This window comes from Chrysemys picta, chromosome 6 (genome assembly GCF_011386835.1).
Source record: "Chrysemys picta bellii isolate R12L10 chromosome 6, ASM1138683v2, whole genome shotgun sequence".
Taxonomy (NCBI): domain Eukaryota; kingdom Metazoa; phylum Chordata; order Testudines; family Emydidae; genus Chrysemys; species Chrysemys picta.
In genome coordinates, this window is record NC_088796.1 from 69528776 (window position 1) to 69552349 (window position 23574).

At 43.2% G+C, this 23574-nt stretch overlaps 1 protein-coding gene across 2 annotated transcripts in view; it reads left to right on the forward strand.

Annotated features, from left to right (window-relative positions):
• The window catches only part of CAMK4 (calcium/calmodulin dependent protein kinase IV), a 288928-nt gene that overhangs the window by 263481 nt on the left and 1873 nt on the right, over positions 1-23574 (forward strand). For both annotated transcript variants that reach the window (XM_005281632.5, XM_024106727.3), the window contains exons 8-10: positions 526-601; positions 12965-13091; positions 17693-17845. In XM_005281632.5, coding sequence (XP_005281689.1) covers positions 526-601; positions 12965-13091; positions 17693-17845 — 356 coding nt within the window. The remainder of the gene's footprint in view (positions 1-525; positions 602-12964; positions 13092-17692; positions 17846-23574) is intronic.

A 23574-nucleotide genomic window follows, 5' to 3' on the forward strand; every position in this document is an offset into this window, starting at 1 on the left:
ACATGAGAAAATCTAGCACAAATAGATTTGGGCAGAGAGAGACATGGATGGGGTCTGAAATATGACTTGTAATGGAGAGGGTTTCAGCTTTAATTATAGAGGCAACTTGACTTCAGAATTACTGGAACTATTAAAAAAAAATACAAATGTCATGTAGTCAGTAAAACTCAAGCTACAGTACTTCTGTAGCTGCCCATTATCCCTTTCATGGATCTGGTTCCTTCTCTAAAATCAGATTGGAGATCAAAGTTAAATTGCACTCTTGACTTTACAAGTTAGGGGTCCATGCCAGCTGTCCTTACTCAGGGAAAATTCCTGTTGCTCTTTACTCAATGAATGGGAGTTTTACCTAAGTAAAGACTTTCAAGGTCAGGCCCTATTTGTTCTACAGTACTCGAAGAGGACACATTGCAATTACATTCTGAGTTAAGAAGTCAGACATGTTTGAAATTCATGACCTTTATTAGTATTATTTATTTCTGCATTAAACTTTTGCTCTAGTGACAATGTTTTTATCATCTGCAGCACCAGAGATTCTACGTGGATGTGCTTATGGCCCAGAGGTGGACATGTGGTCTTTGGGAATAATCACCTACATCCTGTAAGTTTAGATAATAATACCAAGTGAAATATAAAATATGGTATTTTGATGTTTCATTTTCAAGGCCACAGATTTTTCTGACATTCTGAACTCTGCTAACAGAAAGTGAAAAGATTCTTAATTTGTTTTGTATGGGTTATATTTTAATGGTATTTAAATGATTTGAAGGTTGAAGGAGCACAGATGATTCAAGTAATACATTTGTCATATATATCATAATATCGCTTGTCTAAATTACTGCAAACACTCATTATTAAAAATGAAAGAATTGTAAAAAATCATTTATTTTAGACATTTATTATGTTTATTTTTTGCATTTCACTGAGCACGGACAATGAAACTAGATGGGCCATTTATAATAATTTATGTGTCATATTTCTAGCACAGTGTTGTGTTTGGGCTGAAAAAGCTCAAGGGCAATATTTCCATTTCCATTTCCATGTTTCGGTGTTTTAATAACTTGATTCATTATTGATATCCCTCCCAATAAAAACTTTACTTTGTACTTAGACTGCTTAAGTATCCCTTTTAAGATACTTTATACAGCATAAACATATTACTCCAAATGATATCTGGAGACATTGAATAATGGGTGATTCTTTTTAAATCTTGGTTAAATACAGTAAATAATATATGGAGATATATGTATCCCATAGAACTGGAAGGGACCTTGAAAGGTCATCAAGTCCAGTCCCCTGCCTTCACTAGCAGGACCAATTTTTTTTTTGCCCCAGATCCTTAAATGGCCCCCTCAAGGATTAAACTCACAACCCTGGGTTTAGCAGGCCAATGCTCAAACCACTGAGCTATCCCCTCCCTCCATAAGTCAATTTGCCCTGCCAGTGAACAATCTACTGGAATTAATGGCAGCACAGGGTGGATGTTTCCAAGCTATGCACCCACTTCCACATTTTAGAACTTATTCTCCTTTTTCTAATATGGCACTTTCCATATGAATTAGGCAAAGCAAGTTGGGGAAACTACACAGGTAATAGAAACAAGTGCTCCAGGTAAGGCTTGAACTCAAAACCCCAGCAATATTCCCGTTTGCACTAACCAGTTGCACCACTGAAGCTTTTCCTTATCTTTCATATCTGTTTTGCCTCTTTAGATTTTAAGCGCCTTAGGAGAGCGACCATGTAAAATAGTGTTCTTCATATCTAAATAAATAACAGTAAAGCACTTATGAGCTGTAGAAAAGATCTACATTGGAAATATCATAGGCAATGCCAGATTGTATTTGCCACTAATAAATACTTAAGGATATACAATTATCCCACAAAGATTTTGGATATAAATGTAGTTGTTATGAACTTTGTACATTCTTGGGCTGCATTAGGGGAGCTTTTCCCCACTCGGCTGCTGAATAGCTGCCCTAAAGCTGGTTTAGCTAGGGTTACCAGATTTAAAAAATAAAAAAAGAGGACACTCCACGGGGCCCTGGCCCCGCCCCTTTCCCACCCCGGCCCCACCCCAACTCCGCCCACCCACCCCCACCCCCGCCCTAACTCCGCCCATTCCCCAAAGTCCCCGCCCTAACTCCCCCTCCTCCCTCCCAGCCACGCGAAAAGGGCTGCCCAAGCGCTACCGGCTTCACGGTTTGCCGGGCAGCCCCCAGACCCTGCGCCCATGGCCGGCGCTTCCCCAGCACAGCTGGAGCCCGGGAGGGGAAGCGCCCAGCGGCGGGGCGCAGGGTCTGGAGGCTGCCCGGCAAACCCATGAAGCCGGTAGCGCTCGGGCTTTGGACAGCCCCCATGCCTCCGGACCCTGCGCCCCCGGCCAGGCACTTTTCCTCCCGGGCTCCAGCTGCTCTGCTCCTCCCCTGACTCTTCGTCTCTGTTTAAGAGCCAAGCTGCCCGAGCGCTACCGGCTTCGGGCAGCCCCCGTGCCTCCGGACCCCGAGCCGCCAGAGCAGAGCAGCTGGAGCCCGGGAAGGAAAGTGCCCAGCCGGCGGCTCGGGGTCCGGAGGCACGGGGGCTGCCTGAAGCCGGTAGCACTGGCTCGGGCAGCTTGGCTCTTAAACAGAGCCTAAGAGTCAGGGGAGGATCAGAGCAGCTGGAGCCTGGGAGGGGAAGCGCCCAGCCGGGGGCGCAGGGTCTGGAGGCACGGGGGCTGCCCGAAGCCCGTAGCGCTGGCTCGAGCAGCTTGGCTCTTAAACAGAGCCAAAGTCTGAGTCAGGGGAGGAGCAGAACAGCCGCAGGAGAGGAAGTGCCCGGCCGGTATTTTTCCCGGACATGTTCAGCTTTTTGGCAATTCCCCCCGGACGGGGGTTTGATTGCCGAAAAGCCGGACATGTCCGGGAAAAGCCGAACGTATGGTAACCCTAGTTTAGCTGGCTTGCAGGAAATGTCCTTATGCCCTGGCAAGTGCCAGTTGCCATAATATCTTGGCAACTGGTGTAACTTAGCGCAGCCCAGGGAACCAGCCTGGCTCAGAACACCACAGGAATGAGGAAGCACAAAGCTGAGAGCTCCTCAGATGCAGCAGAGGATCTGGCACACTGTATATATTGTCTTTTAGGGAACAGTGCACTTACTAACCTATGCTGTAAATAAAATTACTAGTGTGCTTAGATATTATACAGTGAGGAGTATGCCACAAAAACCTGGACAGAAAATAATAAAATAGAATTGTGCTCTGATGCGAGTTGAAAATAGAAACGATTGTTTTTTCAAAAGAGCAGACACAGTGGGCCAAAAAGAAATCAAAGCACATGACTGCAATTGAGCTGCCTTGTAACAGCAAGGAGCACAGCTGCACCAGGGTTTCTGGGGACTTCAGCCTCCAACATTTTTGGTGCCATGATTCAAATGCCATTGCTGCTGATTCACATCCAGATTCTCATCTGGAAGTCTGCCATGCAGTTAAGCAGAAAAGAAATGGTGAGCTGTTGGGCACAGAGAGTGGGGAGAGGCATGGCCTGCCCACCCAAAAGAAAAAGAAGTTTGTTTGCTCTATTTCTGGATTGAAATGGTCCATAATCATCAAAATATTCCGTGTTATACTCAGTACTGTTCTGTAGTCAGAGATATAACTGACAAAGGGTTGTAAGATCCAAAGTGTCCCAAATTGTTTTAGGCAAATAAGTTTTCTACAGTGTTATGCACTGTTTATACAACTGTCTTTCCCAGTTTAGGCCCAAATATTCGAACAGGGAAGTCTAAAGTTAGGCACCTAACTCTGTAGTTTGGTATCTAAATAAGAATGGCCTGTATTTTTAGTGGTGAGTATTGCAGTTATTTTATTTTGCATAAATGAAATGCTTCTGAAGAAGGTTTTTGACAGTTGAAGGTCATTGTGCATTCTGCATGCTGTACATCTTCTGTTATGACCCTTCTCCTTATGGGAGAATGAGCGACTTCCGTTAGTCCTGTGGCAACATTGATGCTAGGCTGATTTGTTTTCTCTTGTTGTGCAGCATGTTTGTGGAATGATTTCAGTCAGTACATTCTGGGAAGGGGAAGAAAACAAGATTATATATATATATACACTCTTTCTCTCTCTCACACACGCACACACACATACTATATATATATACATATATATATTGCTGACAAATTATTTTAATACAAAATCTTGGGAAATGCAATTTTTTTATATAAAGCATAAATAAGATCAGTGATCTGCTTTCATTTTCCTGTAAAAGAATAGGTTACAATATCTCCTTAATATAAGAAATTAGAGTATGATTGATAGGAAAGAATGGGAAAGAATGAAAGACTCTCTTAGAGGAGATTTGCTACACACAGGTCATAAGTTATTAGTGTAAACCTCAGATCTGTGGTTTGTGTGTTGAAGAGGAACACAGGCAGTTGTGCATTTTGGGACCCACTTTTCTGGATTCCTATGATCATTTTGTTGTCCGTTATTTTCTTATAACAAAATTCGTTTCCCCATCTCAAAACCTGCCACAAATGTGCCCTGGAGTACATCTCAGACCTTGTCTCTTACATCCAGCTTTACCCCTTCCTCTCTAATGCAAGTTATATTGGGGCAGATCCTTAGCTATTATAAATTATTATTGTAGCTCCATTGAAGTTAATGGACAATTTACACCAGCAGAAGATCTGCCTTGTATTCTTCTATAAAGACATTTCCAGAAATCCCATCCCACATTAGAGAGGCACATAGTAGTTAACAAATACTTGAGGCCTTGTCTATAGTCAGTGTTACACTGGTTTAATGAAAATTGTGATTTTTTTTTTTACACACTTAATTTACTTGGTACAAAACACAATGTGGACATTCTTAATTCAATTTAAACCTGGTTTATCTTGGTTTATGTTAATTTGGTAAGGAATTGATTTAAAGTAAATCAAATATAAATCTGATTGAAGTTAACTTGAGTGTCCACACTGTGTTTTGCACCAGTTTATTGAAATAATTTTCAAATCACAGCTTTATTTAAACTGGTCTAACTCTGAATATAGCAAAAAAGACCATGGGCATAGATGGAACACGTAACTATTTGGAGTAGAAGCATAGACATGAGCAGTAGTAATAATGGGTAGGAGGGATAGCTCGCCTATTCTATGAAACTCTCTTTCAGTTCACATGATAAGCATTACAAACATTATCATATGGTGTTAATGAGTCGCTGTGAAAATATTTGTAGCAGTAGATAGAGATTAGTTTATCAGAGCCTACAACTGGAGCAGACAGAATAAGTGCAAGTACCATGTATAAGCACCCACAACAAAGCCAGATAGCACTGGAATGTTGCAATTGGTGAGGCATTTTTACATATAGTAGTCAATGTGCAATTGTTTTTTCCAGATTATCTCTAGAGCAACTGTATTCTACTTTATTGCAAAATCTAATCCTTGATGCAGTGACACCCAGTTATAGCTGTGTCATTCCTAATGCATTAGCTCTGCACAATTCTAGATGGAGTTAAATTTTAAAAGGATTTAGGTTTGATTTGAAGAAACCTTGTTTTTCTTGTCAAATTGGATGCTGTTAGCATATTTCCTCTTTAATTGTGCTGGTTACAAGAGCTTCAGTTGGTCTTGCTGAAATGAATTCCTTAGCCCACTGAGAACTACAGGATTTTTTTCCCCACTGTTTACATTTGAGATTTCATTTGATATTCAGAAAAGGAAGTACTCTCTTGCATTATGCATGACTTAGCTCATATGGGGGCTCAGTAAACTAGCTGTTACATGCAACTACACTACAGCAATTAAGGGTCATTTTCACCCACTATTTAATCATTGTGTCCATACTTATAAGCAGCAAGATGTCAGCTCTCTAACAAATAGGAAACTACACAATGTTACTACTTGGTGCATTTTGTGCAAGGACAGGAAAGAACCTGAAGATGGGAAGCTGAGGTGGTTTTACACTGCTGAGCCGATGTGCACCGAGCTGGTGCTTCCTGCTAGGGTTACCATACGTCCGGATTTTCCCGGACATGTCCGGCTTTTTGGGCTCCAAATCCCCGTCCAGGGGGAAATCCCCAAAACCCGGACATGTCCAGGAAAATCGGGACATGCGGGGCGGCGGTGCTGGGCCGGGGGCCGGCGGTGCCGGGCCGGGGGCTCGGGGGCCGGCAGTGCGGTGCCGGGCCGGCGGTGCTGGGCGGGCCGGGGTGCTCAGCCGGGGGCCCGGGGGCCGGGCCGGGGACTGGCAGTGCTGGGCGGGCCGGGGGTGCTCGGCCGGGGGCCCGGGGGCCGGGCCAGCACCCCAGGGCCCGAGCCGACCCAGGCTGAAGACGCCGGGGGGGCCAGACTGGGCCGCGCCTCCTCCCCCCACACTCCCCTTACCTGCTTCAGGCTTCCCGCGAATCAAATGTTCGCGGGAAGCAAGGGAGGGGGCGGAGTTGGGGCGGGGACTTTGGGGAAGGGGCGGAGTTGGGGCGGGGCTGGGGGCGGGGCCGGGGCCCCGTGGAGAGTCTTCCTTTTGGAGGCTCAAAATATGGTAACCCTACTTCCTGCTGGATCACTGTCAGGGATTGTTTTCTGAAATGTGTTCAAAGCATTGGTAATGGGGGAAAGGAGAAAATAAGAGGGATCTTAGATAGAGGCCAGATTCTGAAAGGTTCTGAGTGTGCAACCTCCCTCTGAAGTCAGTGGGGATCGAGGTTGTTCTGCACCTTGCAGGGTTGGGTCCTCTCTGATGATAGTAAAATGGACCAATTTTATGCATTAGTATTTCAATTCCAGTTAACATTACTGATGATTTGCTATAGTGTTCTAGTAAGTTTAGATGAGGGAAAAGCAGCAGGGCAGAAAATAAGAGAAAGACAGAGGAGGTGGTGGAACAGTGATGAGCCACCTATCAACAGGAATTGGAATTTGACCTACTAGGTATTGAAACCTCGTGGGAAGATTTCCATGATTGGAATGTTAAAATCACTGGTTCTAACCTATTTGGGAAACATCAACTGGGCAAAAGGGGAGGAGGAGTGACACTGTCAAAAACATTATCTGTTTCCAAGTCACTGACAACTCAGAGGAAAATTATCTTGAATGCTTATGGATCAGTGTTCTAACAGATACAGCTAGGGTGACCAGATGTCCCGTTTTTATAGGGAGAGTCCCGATTTTTGGGTCTTTTTCTTATTTAGGCTCCTATTACCCCCCCACCCCCTGTCCCGATTTTTCACACTTGCTGTCTGGTTGCCCTAGATACAGCACAAGATGGGGCACCTGCTGATATCTGGTACAGAACACCAAATCACACCAGAGAACAGGATGACCTGCTCCTTAAGTATCCATCTATAATGTATAGGAAAAAGCGCTGTGGGACTTCAATCCGAGTGACATGTGCTGCAGGTCTCATGTTGCCAGTATTAAAATGTCCTTGGAATTTCTGAATATGATAGATGGCAGTTTATTAACTCAAAAAGTGTGGCATCCAACATGGAATTCTCCTGTATGAGACTTCTTCTTAACAGATAAAGAAACCACGGAACTAAAAATTAGTGGTAGCTTAGGTACAAATGATCATGGCTTGAACACATTTATGTTCAAACAGAATAAAGTGCAAACCAGCAATATATATATTTTGTGCTTTAAAAGGGCCAATTTCACAAAGCTGAAAATAAGTATGAGCAAATCAACTGGGAGAAAGAATTTTAAAAGAAAAGTGTGAATGATAATGTGGAACTGTTTAAGAACATTCTATTCGAAGCCCAGAGTGCCACAATTGTGAAAGAAGCCCATAATGGTTTAAAAAACAACAACAAACAAACCTGGTTTAGAGGGGAAGTTAAATAAATATATTAATTATATTATATATAAACACATACACACATAAAATGGAAGAAAGGAAAAGTTGATAGTAATGAATATAAATCAGAAACTAGTAATTGTAGTAAATTGATAGGGGACCAAAGGACACGAGAGAACTTGTGGCCAGCAGAGTTCGGTACAATAAGAAAGAGATTTAGCAACAAATAGAATCCTAGCAATGATATTGGTTTATTACTGAATGAAAATGGCAGAATTGTTAATAATAATGCAGAAGTGTTCAATAATTTTTTCTGCTCTATGTTTGGGGGAAAAAACAGATGATGAAGGCATATCATATGATGATGAAATACTTTCAATTTTGCCAGTAACTCAGGAGGATGTTAAACAGCAGCTACTAAAGTTTAGACATTTTTAAATCAGCAGGTTCAGATAACTTGCACCCAAGAGTTTTAAAAAAGCTGGCAGAAGAACTCTCTAGATGATTTTTAGTAAGTCTTGGCGCACTGAGGAAATTCCAGAAGAAAGCCACTATTGTGCCACTATTTTAGAAGGGTAAACAGGACAATGTGGATAATTACAGGCCTGCCAGTCTGACATTGATCCTGGGCAAAACAATGGAACGGCTGATATGGGTCTCAATTAATTAAAAATATTAAAGGACAGTTATATAATTAATGCTAGTCAACATGGCTTTATGCAAAACAGATCCTGTCAAACATTTTGATATCTCTTTATTATGAGATTACAGGTTTTCTTGAATAAAGATAATAGTATTGATGTAATATACTTCTGTAAGGCATTTGATGTGATACCACACAAAATTTTGATTAAGAAACTAGAATGGCACACATTAAATGGCACACATTAAATGGATTAAAAATTGGCTAACTCATAGGTCGCAAAGTGTAAATGTAAACTGGGTAAAATTAAGTGGGGTCCCACACGGACTTGTTCTTTGCTCTGCATTATTTAACATTTTTATCAATGACCTGGAAGAAAACACAAAATCACTCCTGATAAAGTTTGCGCATGACACTTAAACTCCCTCAAGGCTGGTATGAAATTAGACCTATGATCACAGAACCATTACCAGCTCCCTGACATTCACTTGCCCCCATACTGTATCAGAAGAGACTAGTACAGCAGAGTATCTGAGCCATAAACCTTCTGTGTGTCAATGGGTGCATGATTGCTATTATTTTTTATTTACATTCCAGTAGTGCCCGTGATATGCTAAGAAGACAAGCTATATACAAAAGTTGGGAACAAAGATAGTCAAAACATGTACATTTTATGTGCATTAAATATATTGTTTGTTTTATAAATATATATCAGTTGCTTCTGACTGCTCCTCAGACTTGTTGCTATTAGTTACCTAATTTCTACTACATATCTTGGTAGCTCTTGATAGGGTACTGACCTTACAGACCAATTGAGGGAGGGCATTCCATGGGAAAAGAGCATCACTGAAGCCAGCACAAATATGATGCTGGGAGAAGCAGACAAATGGGGGTGAGGAGGTCAAGAGGACAGCAGTCCGTTCCCACCTACTTAAATAGAGCATTCAAAGATTCTACTGCTGTAGTCTAATCCACCTCTGCCAGCCTTGAGCATGAATACTGTTCTAAGAATATTCTTAGGCTGGTGTCTCTGTGCTAGCTCTATAACACGATGCAGCCACTCCACCCACAGGCAAGCAGCTACTTTTTCAGAACATTAGTTCCTTGAGCTTTAATGCATCTCTCTCATTTTAAAAAAACAAGATAGCATGCAAAATATTTGTTTTTCAAAACTAAGATAACTGATACTGGAGTTTACGGTTATATTTAACTGATAGCACTGCTCTTCACTTTCTTCGCAGTTCATTGTTTTCTTATCTTCATTTTGTGTTACCTGTCATATTTACTTAGAACATGACAGCAGATACACTAATCCTCTGTAGCATCAGGACACTTATTGATTAGAGGGGAGATTACTGTAAAATGATAAGCCTGATTACAGTGTAATGCAAACAAGAGGCAGTGTATTGTATGACTGTCACTCATTTCTGTGTCTTTGCCTTCCATCTGAAATATCGTTGAATGTATCTCATCTGCAAATAGGATCATTATTCAGATAAATTACTGGAATGCATTGTACATACCAGATTAAAGTCCAGCTGTTGTATACCATAATTGGGAGTTCTACAATTGATTGCAGTAGCAGCAGGATTGTAACCAGTGGATCCAATTCAGAGATATATAAATTACGTAGTGTTAAATAGGTGCAAATGTATGCATAAGGGAGTGTAGAGAGTGGGTTTATGGGTGATACATCATGAAGTGGCAGAAAAGTGTACGTTTCTCTAAAGCTAAACTCACTTAGATTTACCACTGAATTTGGCCCAAGCAATCCAGTGAATAACTAGCTTTCCTGGGTATATGTGGTTGTTTTTTTGTGTTGTTTTGATTTTTTTTGGTTAGTTTCTTTGTTTGTTTGTTTTTTGGGTCTATTTTGTATTTTAATTTAACCTTAGTTCAACCCCCTTGTACATATACATTGTGATACAGTCTGAAATTACATGATTACATACTATCTTTCCACAGGATCCCTGCCTCATTCAGTGCACAGAATGGATGATGCTCATTTAAAGAGCAGCTTTTCAGTATTTTGGTTTATCCCCAATGTTGAGTGTGTGGCCCAAGGCTTATTTACCGCATAATGTTAAAACCCTGTTCTGAAGAGAGAAATATTAATTTCCTCCCGGGCTTTGCTATGTCGTTCATCGCTGTGGTACCTGTGTGTATCATACATGAATGAATTTATCTTTATAACGCTCATAGGAGGTGAGGGGATGATATCACCATTTTACATGTGGGAAACTGAGGCACAGAGAGATTAAGGACAAAAGTATCATCTAATTTTGGATGCCCAATTTGAAATGCCTAGGACCTAACTTTTCAGAGTATTTGTAGCATTTTCATATAGCACTATATATGTTCAAAGCACAGCTCCATTGACGTCAGTTGCAGCAATGAGCACTCAGCTCTTCTGCAGATCAGACCCTAGGCAATCTCATCAGTCCCCAAAATCTGACGTGCACATAATTAGTGACCTGTAAAAATTTTGGGTTAAATGATTTGTCCAGTATCACACAGGAACTCTCTGGCAGAGGCAGGGACAGAATCCATTTCTCCAGGGCAGCATCCAACTGCCTTCATTTAGAGAACCATCCCTTCTCTTCCTGCAGTCCCCATGGTCATTCCCTGTGCACCTTCCATCATCTGCAACAAACGAGGCAGTGGTCCTACAGGCAGCAGCCTCCATCACTACACAACCCTGATTCATCCCCAGAGTAGGTCTGATCTGTGCAATGAATTAGACAAATTCCATAGAAAAAATGGTATATAGTCATGTAATTAGACTGTATCATAATACGTACTCTAAGGAGCCCAAATTAAGGTTACACAGTCAACCTTAATTGTGGTACTTCCTAACTTTTGAGTGCTTGACTGAATCTTAATGTTTCTAGTATTTTTAATGTGATTTCTTACGTTTTTAAAAAAGCAAACTGAAAATACAGGAATTCCATCATAGCATCCTGTTGCCACCCACATGAGTCATCGTCAGAGTTGATACCTTTAGCCTCACTGCACAGGCTTTTGCCACTTGAGCGAATGGAGTAACTGATAGCAGTAATAGGTTATAATCCTCTGTGTGGACAAGCACTGGAGGAGGGGGGACACATTGCTAGTGGGAGATATTTGCTGTCAGCAGAGGAATGGTGAGACTTGAGAATCTTGGGTTCTATTCCAGGCTTTGTAGGATATTGTGCTCCCGTGAGCATAGACTCTTCTGCCTATCCCCCCCACCCCCAAGTGTGACTCCTTCTGCCTCATCCCCTCCAACCTGACCCTGTCTCATCCTGTCTCTTCCCCACCCCTGGTTCCTCGTCCCCATCCATTCTCCTCAACTAGTCAATCCCAATCTCCACTCCCAGTCTCCTCCAGCAAGTGATAGTCTCACCCTTCTGGACACCCAGTTCAAGACTCCTGGCTCACAGTCTCCTCACCCACCTCAGTTCCTTGTCCCCAGTTCTCCTCTTCCTGGCGCCTCCTCCAATCTATCTTTCTCCCCCACCCTAGCCTCCAGTCACCCTTTGCCCACATTCCTTATCCTCACTGGCTCCCAGTCCTAATCTCCCTATCTAGGCTTCTCATCTAATCGCAATAACGCCCCTGACCAAAGCTCCTTGTCCCAGTCTTTTTGCCCAGCCACTCCCAGTTCTCCCCCTCCACCCCAGCTTCTCATCCCCCCTCAGTCCCATTTTCCTTGCCCAGACTGTCCTTGTCTCTGCTCTAGCTCCTCATAAAATCTCAGTCTCCCCACTAACTATTGGCTCCCAGTCCCCCCACTTCCATCCCCTGTTTCTCTCCCTGGCTCCCAGTACCAATCGCCTTGCCCAGCCACTCCCAGTCTTCCTGCACCCCAACTCCCAATCCCAGTTTCTGTCCTTCCCAGCCTGTTACCTTCCTGAAGATCCAATTCTTGTCCCCTCTAAAGTTCTCCTTCATGCTGCCTAGGCCCAGCAGGGTGTTATTGAGATCACAGGAGAGACAGTCTCCCTGCTCTCAGTTCAGATGCCTGAAACTAGTTTCCCCCCTTTCCCCGCCGCCAAATAGCAAGTCTCTGCTCTAAAGCACTGGGTGCTAGAACATCTCAAAGACAAGGTCACCAGAATTTTTTAACATGGGCCAAACACCATTTTTCCTAGCATCATTCTCAGAAACAACTGAACTATTTTGCCTGAATGTTTCCAAAAAATCCACCCTGAGGCAGACACCCAGCATGGACAATTTCAGCTCAAACAGTTGAAGTCTGACAAAGTTATAATCAACTGAAAACAGCATCTTATAATGGAAAGTGTCGGGCAACCTTAATAATAGGTTATGTTATCAGCCCTGCCTTGTGTGTGTGTGTGGTGGGGGGGACCACTTAAAGTGACATGTATAAAGACCCAAGCAAAGGTTTGTTATTTTTGTTTTTTTTTTTAATTAAAAGTAGTTCTGTTTTCACATGCAGGGTGGGAAAAGAGCTGTGTAGTGAGTAAAAAATCACATAGGGGAATGTTCCTTAGAGCCTGAAATCACTTAGATCTTTGATAAATTTCGCTCTCTTTTCCTCTTAGACTTTGTGGATTTGAACCATTCTATGATGAAAGGGGAGACCAGTACATGTTTAAAAGAATTTTGAATTGTGAATATGACTTTGTGTCCCCCTGGTGGGATGACGTGTCTCTAAATGCCAAGGATTTGGTAAGTACAACAAGAACACAAAGTGTAGTATTTTCTCTGATGCACATGTGACATAGTTCCCCAAAGGCAAACAGTATTTGTGTTGAGCTTTTTCACATATATCCTCATTTCACTTTGATCCCAGCCTATCTTGTTTGCCTGCAAATCAAGACTAATTTGTTAAAATGAAATAACAACCATAGATTCTAGTGGCCTGAATTTCAGAGATGCTGAGCACCTCTTGCCCCTTCTGACATCAGTTAAAGCTGTGGCTGTTAAGTACTCTTGTAAATTAGGCTGTAGAAATTCAGAGATTATTGCAGAACACTTTTTTTTTTAAGTCTATTAAATTACAGTAAAAAGTCCCCACACTACATCATACATCACTTGTTCAAGATCAGGTTAATATTCAGAGAACCTGGCTAAAGATTCTAGTGTCTGACTTTTTTTGTAGGTATCATTTCTTGGAGAAGTTTTTTTTTCTTTCCATTTCTTTCTTCTTCATGGCGTTTCAACCTCAAAAGGGCTATAAAAACCCCTCCATAGTTTGTATAGTTTCGCGTTTGAACTTTTTTCCTTATAAAGATTAAATAACAAAGGCCCCAGCTGTTTGACTATAAGATTCTGTCCATTTCTCAGCTTTTTGTAATCAGTTTTTAGTAGATGAGGCAGAGTCATTGCCCTTAAGTATGATCCATTAGTAAAATGCTAAGGCTGGAGCATTATCTGCACTAGATCCTTTGATTACTGGGTAAAGTAAAATGGATCCGAAAGATACTGATCTACAAAGATGAACATGTCCAACTTCTATTTTTACCCAATGATACATACACAATTTAGTTATTTCATTAAAATTACAGTAACAAATGTTCAGTTCCATATCACTTGTACAAACTGTGCCATAAAACGCTACATTAATTAATGTTTGTAAAGTACTTCAGGATGCTTCGGATGAAAGGCACTGTAGAGGTTCGAAGTATTTATTGTTGTTGTATTAGATTTAGAATATTTCTGAGATGGAGAAAATGTCATTTACATCTCTGCGTAGGCAAAGGTCAGCTAAACAATACCCCGCAGTAGAGCTAAGTGGATGGTCTTTGTGTGCATACGGCATTTATGTAAGTTGTATCAGCGCAGTTGCTCCAATGGAGCTCATATATTTTCAATTCTGAATGGTTGGAAGTAAAATCTGAACCAGAGATTGAGTCAGTTTGTGGCTTTGAAGCCACGACCCATGCTGTAGGGAGGGATGAGCAGCTGCATTGCAGTTGGAGCCACAAAGAGGCATTCTGACTAACTGATCCAGAATTGCTGCTTAGACTCACAGGGCACACACACGACAGTGACACTCTGACTTGCTCGTAGGAGGGCAGTGGTTTTTCCCTCAAAGTACTTGTGGGGGAATTCCACCAGAGTGGGGATAAACAGAATCCCCCTTTCCCCGCTTAGGTCATGGAGCAGTAGCAGAGCTACTCCACAGCCACAGTGCACTCTGCTCATGAAGGGTGTTCAGCCAGGAGATCTGTGTATTTTTAGATCCACTGGCTACAGTCCTCCTCCTGTGTCCACTTTTTTTTTGTATTTTTTTCTACAATGCCACTCTGCCCTGATGTGGATGGACATCTGTGGAACACAGCTTCACCATGCACACCTATTTGCTCAGCTCCCCACACCTTCCACATGCCAAAGCTGCATCAGTTGTGGCATTTGTCAGGAAATCTCCCACCATTGCACCAACATAGGTGCAGCTCTACCAGTTGGAGCAATGGTGGAAGCACTAGTTTAGATAAATCTGTGTCATCTAGTTCTGCTAACAGCAGGTCTAGAAGACACAGTGGTGAAAATACCTGCGCCCTGCTGTAACGATGCTGGTTCTGGCGGGACCCAACTGAGAGCGCAAATTCAGGACAAATTGCTTAAAAACAGGGCAGTTACAGCCCAAGGCTGGGGTTTTTCCTCCTCTAAGGCAAACCAGACCAGCCAGACAAAGAGAACTTTAGTCTCACCCCACTGGCTAACCACAAGTCACACAAGCAATTCCCTTAGACACGCCAGTTTCACCACCAGTTCCACTCGTTATAGGGACAAATGGTTAGGAAAACCAATATCCCAGTAATAGAAAAAAGGTTCTCTTGATCCCAAAGGACCAAGCCCCAGACCCAGGTCAATATACAGATTAGATCTTACCCACAAATCAAGCTGTTGCCAATCCTTTAGAATCTAAAATCTGAAGGTTTATTTATAAAAGGAAAAGGATAGACATGAGAGCTAGAATTGGTTAAATGGAATCAATTACATACAGTAATGACAAAGTTCTTGGTTCAGGCTTGTAGCAGTGATAGAATAAACTGTAGGTTTAAATCAAGTCTCTGGAGTACATCCCCAGCTGGGATGGGTCATCAGTCCTTTGTGTAGAGCATCCGTTTGTAGCAAAGTCCCTCCGGAGGTAAGAAGCAGGATTGAAGACAAGATGGAGATGAGGTATCAGCCTTTTATAGTCTTTTCCAGGTGTAAGAACACCTCTTTGTTCTTACTGTGGAAAATTACAGCAAAATGGAGTCTGGAGTCACATAGGCAAGTCCCTGCATACTTTGCCGAGTCTCAAGGCATATCTGCCTTCTCTCAGTGGGTCAGTTGTATAGCTGATGGCCCTTAATGGGCCCTCAAGCAGGCTAGGCAGAGCTGACACCAACTTGTCTGGGGTGTCACCCAGAAGCATAGCATAAGTTTGAAACACAGACATATAGAGCCAATATTCATAACTTCAACTACAAAATGATACACACATATAGACAGCATAATCATAACCAGCAAACCATAACCTTTCCATAGACCCCTTTTATACAAGATTTGGTGCCCCTACAGGACCTTGGTTGCAACCATGTTCTGTATGGTCCCAGTTCAAGTCAATAACATGACACCTGCCTACAGCAGCACTCCTGCAGTTACTATTACCTGCTAATGTGGATAAAGCTCCAATAAGCAGAATTGTACAGGTTCTGCTGCTTACCTATGCCTCCATAGGATGATAGGAATTGCCATCTCTGATAGAATCTGGCCCTGTATTAATTTCTGTTCAGTTCCTTTAAACATTCTAAAATGTTGTTTATTTTTTTGACCCACCACTGTGCATTGAGCAGATGTTTTCACTGAGCTGTGAACAATGATGCCTAGCCCATTTTCATAGTACAACTTGCACATTTGTAAAGTACATTCTATGGAGGGTAAAGTAAGAATACACAGAACTTTAAAAAAAAAACCCACCTATTTTGCACACTTCCAGTGGGCATTTGTATGCACAAATGTACTTGAGGTCATGTGCCTAACTCTGAAAATATGGCTTTTTATGTGGGATATTAGGTAGTTTGATTTATATTTTTAAAAACTTTCCAGTCACCTTTAAAACTTAAATCCCCAAAATTTTAAAAACCCACATTTGATAGCAAGTGAAATGTTACTGAAATAATGCCCTGATTCTGCTGTGGCAGAGGTCTAAATACAGTAGGTAAGAGTGTGATTCAGGAATTACACAATATTTTGAGGTATATGTGATTTAAGCCTATTAAATGCAATTTTAAAATTAAATATTGTTATGTTGAAAGATGCTAATGGCTGCCAACAGGTGAGTCTTGGATCCAAAGACAATCACAGAGCTAGTGAAAGTCAATGGGTGTGCCAAGCACTTTTTCCAGACTCAGTGGAAAAAGCAGTGGATTTGGTACTCCTGAAAGTCAAGAACTCATGATAATGAAAGACTATATGACACCATTCACAACACCATTTAAAACACACCTCAGTTATCACTTAACCCTCACCACTAGCCGTGATATTCCATGCACATTTTTTAACCCAAATTTGCAAAAAAGTTAAATACTTCTTTCAACCACTGTGTAATCTAATCCCCACACATTAAAACTTGTGAGGTGTACTGATACTGATACTCTTTCTAATGTAGCCTTGCAGTCAGTGGTAGTCCTGACCTAAGTTATCAAATAAGCATAATGCCTTTGCTTTGAATGCTTTTACCCATTCAAATGCAGTGTTTCTTATGGCCATACTTTACAATCAATTTACATATTGTACTTACAGTACATGCAGGATTATTTTTTTAATTGGTAAAGTGCTATAAAGTACTTGAGCTACAATAAAAGTAATACAAGAAAATTGGTACATGAAGGTTCAAAATCAAAGTGAATGTGTTTATTTTGCCTTTGTCTCTTTCTCTCTTTTATACTTAAGCCCATTTACCATTAACCATTATATTCTCCTTGGCAGCTTAGACAAATGCATTCACCTACTGTAGCTGTAATGAAAACGTGCTAGTTCACACAGCATAGTGTTCAACAGCAAAAGAAAGATTTTTTTTCAGTAGCACATGTGTGTCTTTCAGCAAGACACTTAGTATTATCTCCATTTTGAAGATAAGTAGTAACAACCTATGTTCCAGGGTTGAGTCTGCTAGTTCTAGAATTCGTTTGTTGAACAGCAACAAAAAATGATAGTTTGTTTCCTAGAGAGCCTTTAATTGAGCAGCTTCACAAAACCAAGAACAAACCCCATAATGTAGGACTCACTACATATCATTGGGGAAGAAAGTTGACTTTCTTTTCTCGATGACATAGGTTAAAAAGTTGATTGTGTTTGATGCTAAGAAGCGCCTCACGACCTTTCAAGCTTTGCAGCACCCTTGGGTCACAGGAAAGGCAGCCAATTTTGCACATATGGACAATGCACAAAAGAAACTTCAAGAATTCAATGCTCGGCGTAAACTTAAGGTAAGTCTCTGCACTTAACTTTAAAAGCATACAGAAGCATTGACATCTAAGAAGCCTGACAAAACTATCAGAAAATTTTTACTTTGGAAAAAAAAAATCTATTCCTCTGTCCTTTTCTATAATAACTGATATAGATGAAAAAGCTAAAGATAGTCCGTTCACTCTGTGCAACTGGACAAGTGGAAATGTGCAGAGCTGACTGAAAGCACTATAGAAACAAAACTGCTTAGAATAGGAATGTTTGCCGTGTTGTTGTAGCTGTATTGGTTCCAGGATATTAGCGAGAGAAGGTGGGTGAGCTAATATTTTTCACTGGACCAGCTTTTGTTGGTGAGAGAGACCATCTTTTGAGCTTACAAAGAGTTCTTCTTTCATCTCTGTGGCAAGCTCAAAAGCTTGTCTCTCTCACAAACAGAAGTTGGTCCAGTAAAAGATATTAGCTCACCCACCTGGTCTCTAGAATAGGAATGGCTTTTAAAAATCTTTCCTTTTTTATGTTTAGTACTGCATGCTACATCCGTAGAGTGCTGATTGGAAGGGGGCTAAGTTTGAGCAGGTGACTCTCACTGGTTTCCTCATGGAGTCCTACATCTACAAACCTGGAGGATGCTTAATCTGTTTGGTTAAAATTTTACTTTATTAATATTGTATATTTTTGGCTTTATGATACCCTTGAAACGCACATGCCATTCCCATGGGTATCAATGAGAATGTGAGACATGCACTGAGAGCGTTTTACTTTATGACCCAGAGGGGCAAGTTTTCAAAATTAAATGCCTGTGTTGTGCATACCAAATATGCACATTCAGGCCCAAACATGCAGTTCCCTGTTATTACAGGTAACTTCACAAGCATTGGAGCAATTATATACCCTCCGCACCTGAATCATTACCAGCTGTGCAGATGTGACTTCAATGGGAATTGGATCAGGCCAATAAACACTCATTTGCCCTTTTATTGGGATAGTTGCATGCAAGACTTAGGCACTAGTGGGAAGAATTTCAAAGGCACAGATGGCAGTTAGGCACCTAACTGACTTGAGTTTGCAATTCTCCCCCTCGTTCTACTAACGTTGGTCTTTAGTGTCTATAGTATTTGTTTTGGAAGAGATTTCATAGAGTATTTGTGCACGATATTTATGAATAACAGCTATTGTGGAGCCATGTTTAGAGATGCCTTCATCATCATGGGCAGATGGAAATAATAAACTAGCCTCTGGACTGGGAGCTATCCAGTCCATGCACAGACAGATTCCTAAGTAAGAAATTACCCTTAAATTTCACTTGTTCTCGTTTTTCAGTGCTATTAGGGAATGTAACAGAGAATGTCTAGTTGGCAAAAAGAGGACAGAACTGTTGTGAAGTGTTTACAAAGATCTTGGGAAGCTCTAGACATAATTCACAGTGACACTTAACCTGTAGAGAGCAGGCTTACATATGTCCATTAAAGTTGTTCTTTTATAGTGCGCTTCCTGAAGAATACAAAATTAACTCCTCCTGAGTTAATTTCTACACTTATTGTTCAAAGGGTTTCTAAGAAAAGTTTATGTCTATTTTGCAAATTTCATTGTGGATTCTCTTTGTATTCTCACACCACAGATCTATTTTGAGACCTTGAACAGGGGTTGGCAACCTTTCAGAAGTGGTGTGCCGAGTCTTCATTTATTCACTTTAATTTAAGGTTTTGCCTGCCGGTAATACATTTTAATGTTTTTTAGAAGGTCTCTCTCTATATATAAGTCTATATATTATATAACTAAACTAGTGTTGTATTGTAAAATAAACAAGGTTTTCAAAATGTTTAAGAAGCTTCATTTAAAATTAAATTAAAATGTTGATCTTATGCTGCCGGCCCGCTCAGCCCGCTGCTGGTCTGGGGTTCTGTTCACCTAAGCTGGCAGCGGGCTGAGTGGGGCCTGCAGCTGGGACCCCGGCTGGCAAGGGTCCGGCAGCCAGAACCCCAGACCGGCAGCGGGCTGTGCCGGGCCGGCGGCTGGGACCCCAGACCGGCAGCGTGCTGAGCCGCTCAGCCCACTGTCGCTCAGGGGGTTCCATCTGCCGGCTCCTGTCAGCCGGGATCCCGGCTGCCGGACCCGTTCAGCCAGCTACCGGTCTGGGGTCCCAGCCCTGCCCACATACAGTGAGTACCTACCTTCTCCCTGGTTCTGGCCCATTCTCTTCCTCTCTCTGCACTGAGCTGAGGGTGGGAGTGCACTGAGCACAGGGCTGGGGGTGAAGGGTCTGGCCAGGAGCTAGAATGAGGGAGGGGGCTCAGGGTTGGGGCAGGAGGTTTGGGTGTGGGGCACTTACCTGGGCAGCTCCCATTTGGTGCGAGGGGTGCAGTTGGGAATGTGCGGGGGGGGGGATGCAGGAGCTCCCATTTGGTGCTCAGGGTGGGGATGTGGGGTGTGTGTGTGTGCAGGAGCTCCCATTTGGTGCTCAGGGTGGGGGTGGGGATGTGGGGGGTGCATGGGGTGTAGGGGGGCTGGATATGTGGGGGGGTGCAAGAGTCAGGGCAGAGGGCTGGGGTCATGTGAGGGGGATGCAGGTGTCAGGGCGGGGGGGGGGGGGCTGGGTATGTGTGGGGGTGCCAGAGTCCAGGCTGGGGTCATGGAGTGTGTGTGAAGGAGTCAAGCAGAGGGCTGGGTGTGTGAGGGGGGTACAGGGCTCAGGGCATGGGCCTGGGGTGTGTGGGGGGCTGAGGGCAAAGGGCTGAGTATGTGTGTGGGGGGGTCAGGGCTCAGGGCTGGGGGGAGTGTGAGGGGGGTCAGGGCAGAGGGCTGGAGAGGATATGCCCCTATTCCACACACACACCTTCCCCAAGGCCCTGCACCCGCTTCTTCTCTGCCTCCGCCGGGAGCAGCGAGCACGCTGACTCTGCTTCTTCCCGACCCCCTCCCTCTGTTATACCAATAAAAACTAGCAGGATCTTATTAAAGGGGACAAGATAAAGATGCCACATTTATTATGATAATTTGATTTATGACCAATAACTAATATCTTAATCCTTATACACACACATTATACCTACACACACACACACACACACACACACACACACCAGATGTTCTGCAGCTGCTGCATAGTTACCAGTCCTGCTTGAGTCTGTGGCTTGAGTTTGCAGCTTGGGTTCGTAGCTTGTGGCAGCTAACTGGCCAGGAAAGCCCGGCACAAGGACGAGCTGGGTCTCTGTTGGGCATGCACCGATGCCCTTCCATGTTGGCAGCAGAATGTTACCCTCCTCCAAAGTTTTCCATCTCACCCATACTTTTTGTAGGCTTTAGTTTGAATCCAGAGTCTATAGGTCTTGCTGTGTTACGCTGCCTCTGGGTTTGGTGATTGATCACCCGTCAATTGCAGACATGACTTTCAGCTTGGGACCTGGCTTTGATCTTCCTTCTATTGTACCTTTTCTTTTTAGGGTGGATTCTTCTTACTTTGTAAGGGCTTTTGTCTGCATTTTCAGCCATTGGTGTTTGAACTCTATTTAATCAGGACAGGCTGGGGCTGGAGGTTGATTTCATCATCCATACATACCTCATTCACACATCTAAACTAAACTAATAAGATTACAGCAGGGTTTGCAAAAATGAAGGTTGCAGCAAGCCCTTACAAAATGGAGTAAGCGTTTTAAAATGGGGTTTGAATTACAATATGGCAAACAGTGAACAGAAGTTACACTGTAGGCAAGTGTAATAAATGGTGAACAGAAGTTACAATACTGAAACAGTGCAAGTCTTAGTGATTTAAGCAGGAATTGGATTGATAGTGAAACTTACAAAGGCAGCTGACTGAACAGCTATGGCTCTTAACAAGCATCTTAATTGTTAATTAGCCAGTTATTGGGGTAATCGGTTTTATGAATGAATATTGTTTCATTCATAAAACTTTACTTATGAAGTTACATTAATAAAGCGAACAATTAAAAACAATTTCATTCATCGTTTTACACCTCGCAAGGTCCATCAGCTGATCGGCTGGCAGATAGGGAGGGACGGAGAGGCGGAGGAGGGACAGGAACCCAGCACACTACGGGAAGAGGCAGGGGAGCCGGCAGGACCAAGCTTCTGCCCATAGGCGTCCGCAGCACATTTCATTAGGGTGTGCACCCAGGGAGCCCTGCCCTAGCCCCGCCCCTGCCATGCCCTAGCCCTGCCCCCGCTCTGCCCCCATCCACTCCCTCCTACTTACCGCCCCCTGACTGCCCCCCTCAGAATCCCCAACCCCCCCGCTCCTTGTTCCCTGACTACCCCCTCCTGGGACCCCTGTCCCTAACTGCCCCCCAGGACCCCACCCCCTATCTAAGCCTCCCTGCTCCTTGTCCCCTGACTGCCCGCCTAGGATCCTACCCCTACCTGTGCCCTGACTGCCCCGACCCTTATCCACACCTCCGCCCCCAGACAGACCTCCAGGACTCCCATGCCCCATCCAACCACTTCCCGCCCCCTGATAGGACCCTCAGAACTCCCAACCCATACAACCCCCCCTGCTCCCTGCCTCCCCCAACCCCTCTCCACACCCCTGCCTCCTGACAGCCCCCCCCAGAACTCCCAACTCATCCAGCCCCCCTCAGCTCCTTGTCCCCTGACCCCCCCATAGAGACCCCCCACCCTCACTGCCCCCCCCCCCCCCAGGACCCTCCTTGCTCCCCGCCCCCTGACAGACCCCGGGACTCCCATGCCCCATCCAACCCCCCCTGCTCGCTGACTGCCCCCTCCAAAGACCCCCCCCGCCCCTAACCACCCTGCCCGGGATCCCACCCCCTATCCAACCCACCTTGTCCCCTGACTGCCCCCACCCCTTATCCAACCCCCCCAGCCCTGGACCCCTTACCATGAGGCTCCTAGCAGCATGTTCTGCTCCGTGCAGAGCCATTAAAAATCGGCTCGCGTGCCATCTTTGGCACGCGTGCCATAGGTTGCCGACTCCTGAACTAGACACATTTTAAAAAAAAACCCAAGACTTGAGATTAATTAGAACTATGTTTTTTTATAAGTTTATTTCTTTACTGTTTTTCCATCAGGAACAAAATTACCAAATCGCTAATAGCATGAAAACTAAATCTCTCTCCAAAAACACTAAAGATGAAATACTAATCTAGGTACTGAATCAATAAGTGTATATACAATAATACACATGTGGCTACAATTATACAAGTAATGATACATATCAAATTACCTCCACCTCCTGTATATAAGACCAATGTAAGGACTTATTTAGTTTTTCTTTGTCTGTCTAAAGCCATATGTTAATAAAATAATTATAATACTGTAAAACTTCAGAATTAACCCTGATGTTCATTCCAGCACAGTAGATCAGAACTGCTTCTTGTATACACACTAGTAGAACCAAAAGTAAAGGTCATTACACTTACCTTTAATTTGCATCATTTTACCAGGTAATATGTTCTGTTTCTAGTCCATCAATCTGAGCAAGTCATCCCACATTTTGAATCCCTCCATGGCTGCTGCCTCCTTCACTGGGTCAAGTATCCACTTGTCCCCGTACATATGTTTTTGCTTTTTAAGAATATCCACTTTACCAGGCAGGGATCAAGGGACAGATCCTAACTGGTGTAAATTGGAGCAGTGACAATTTACACCAGCAAGGATCTGTGCCAGAGTCTTTCTATATATCTATACAGAACCTAGCAGGTTTTGGACACTACTATAATAAACATAAATAATAATTAATAATAATAGCAGCCACTTCACCTGGGGCATATTTTGT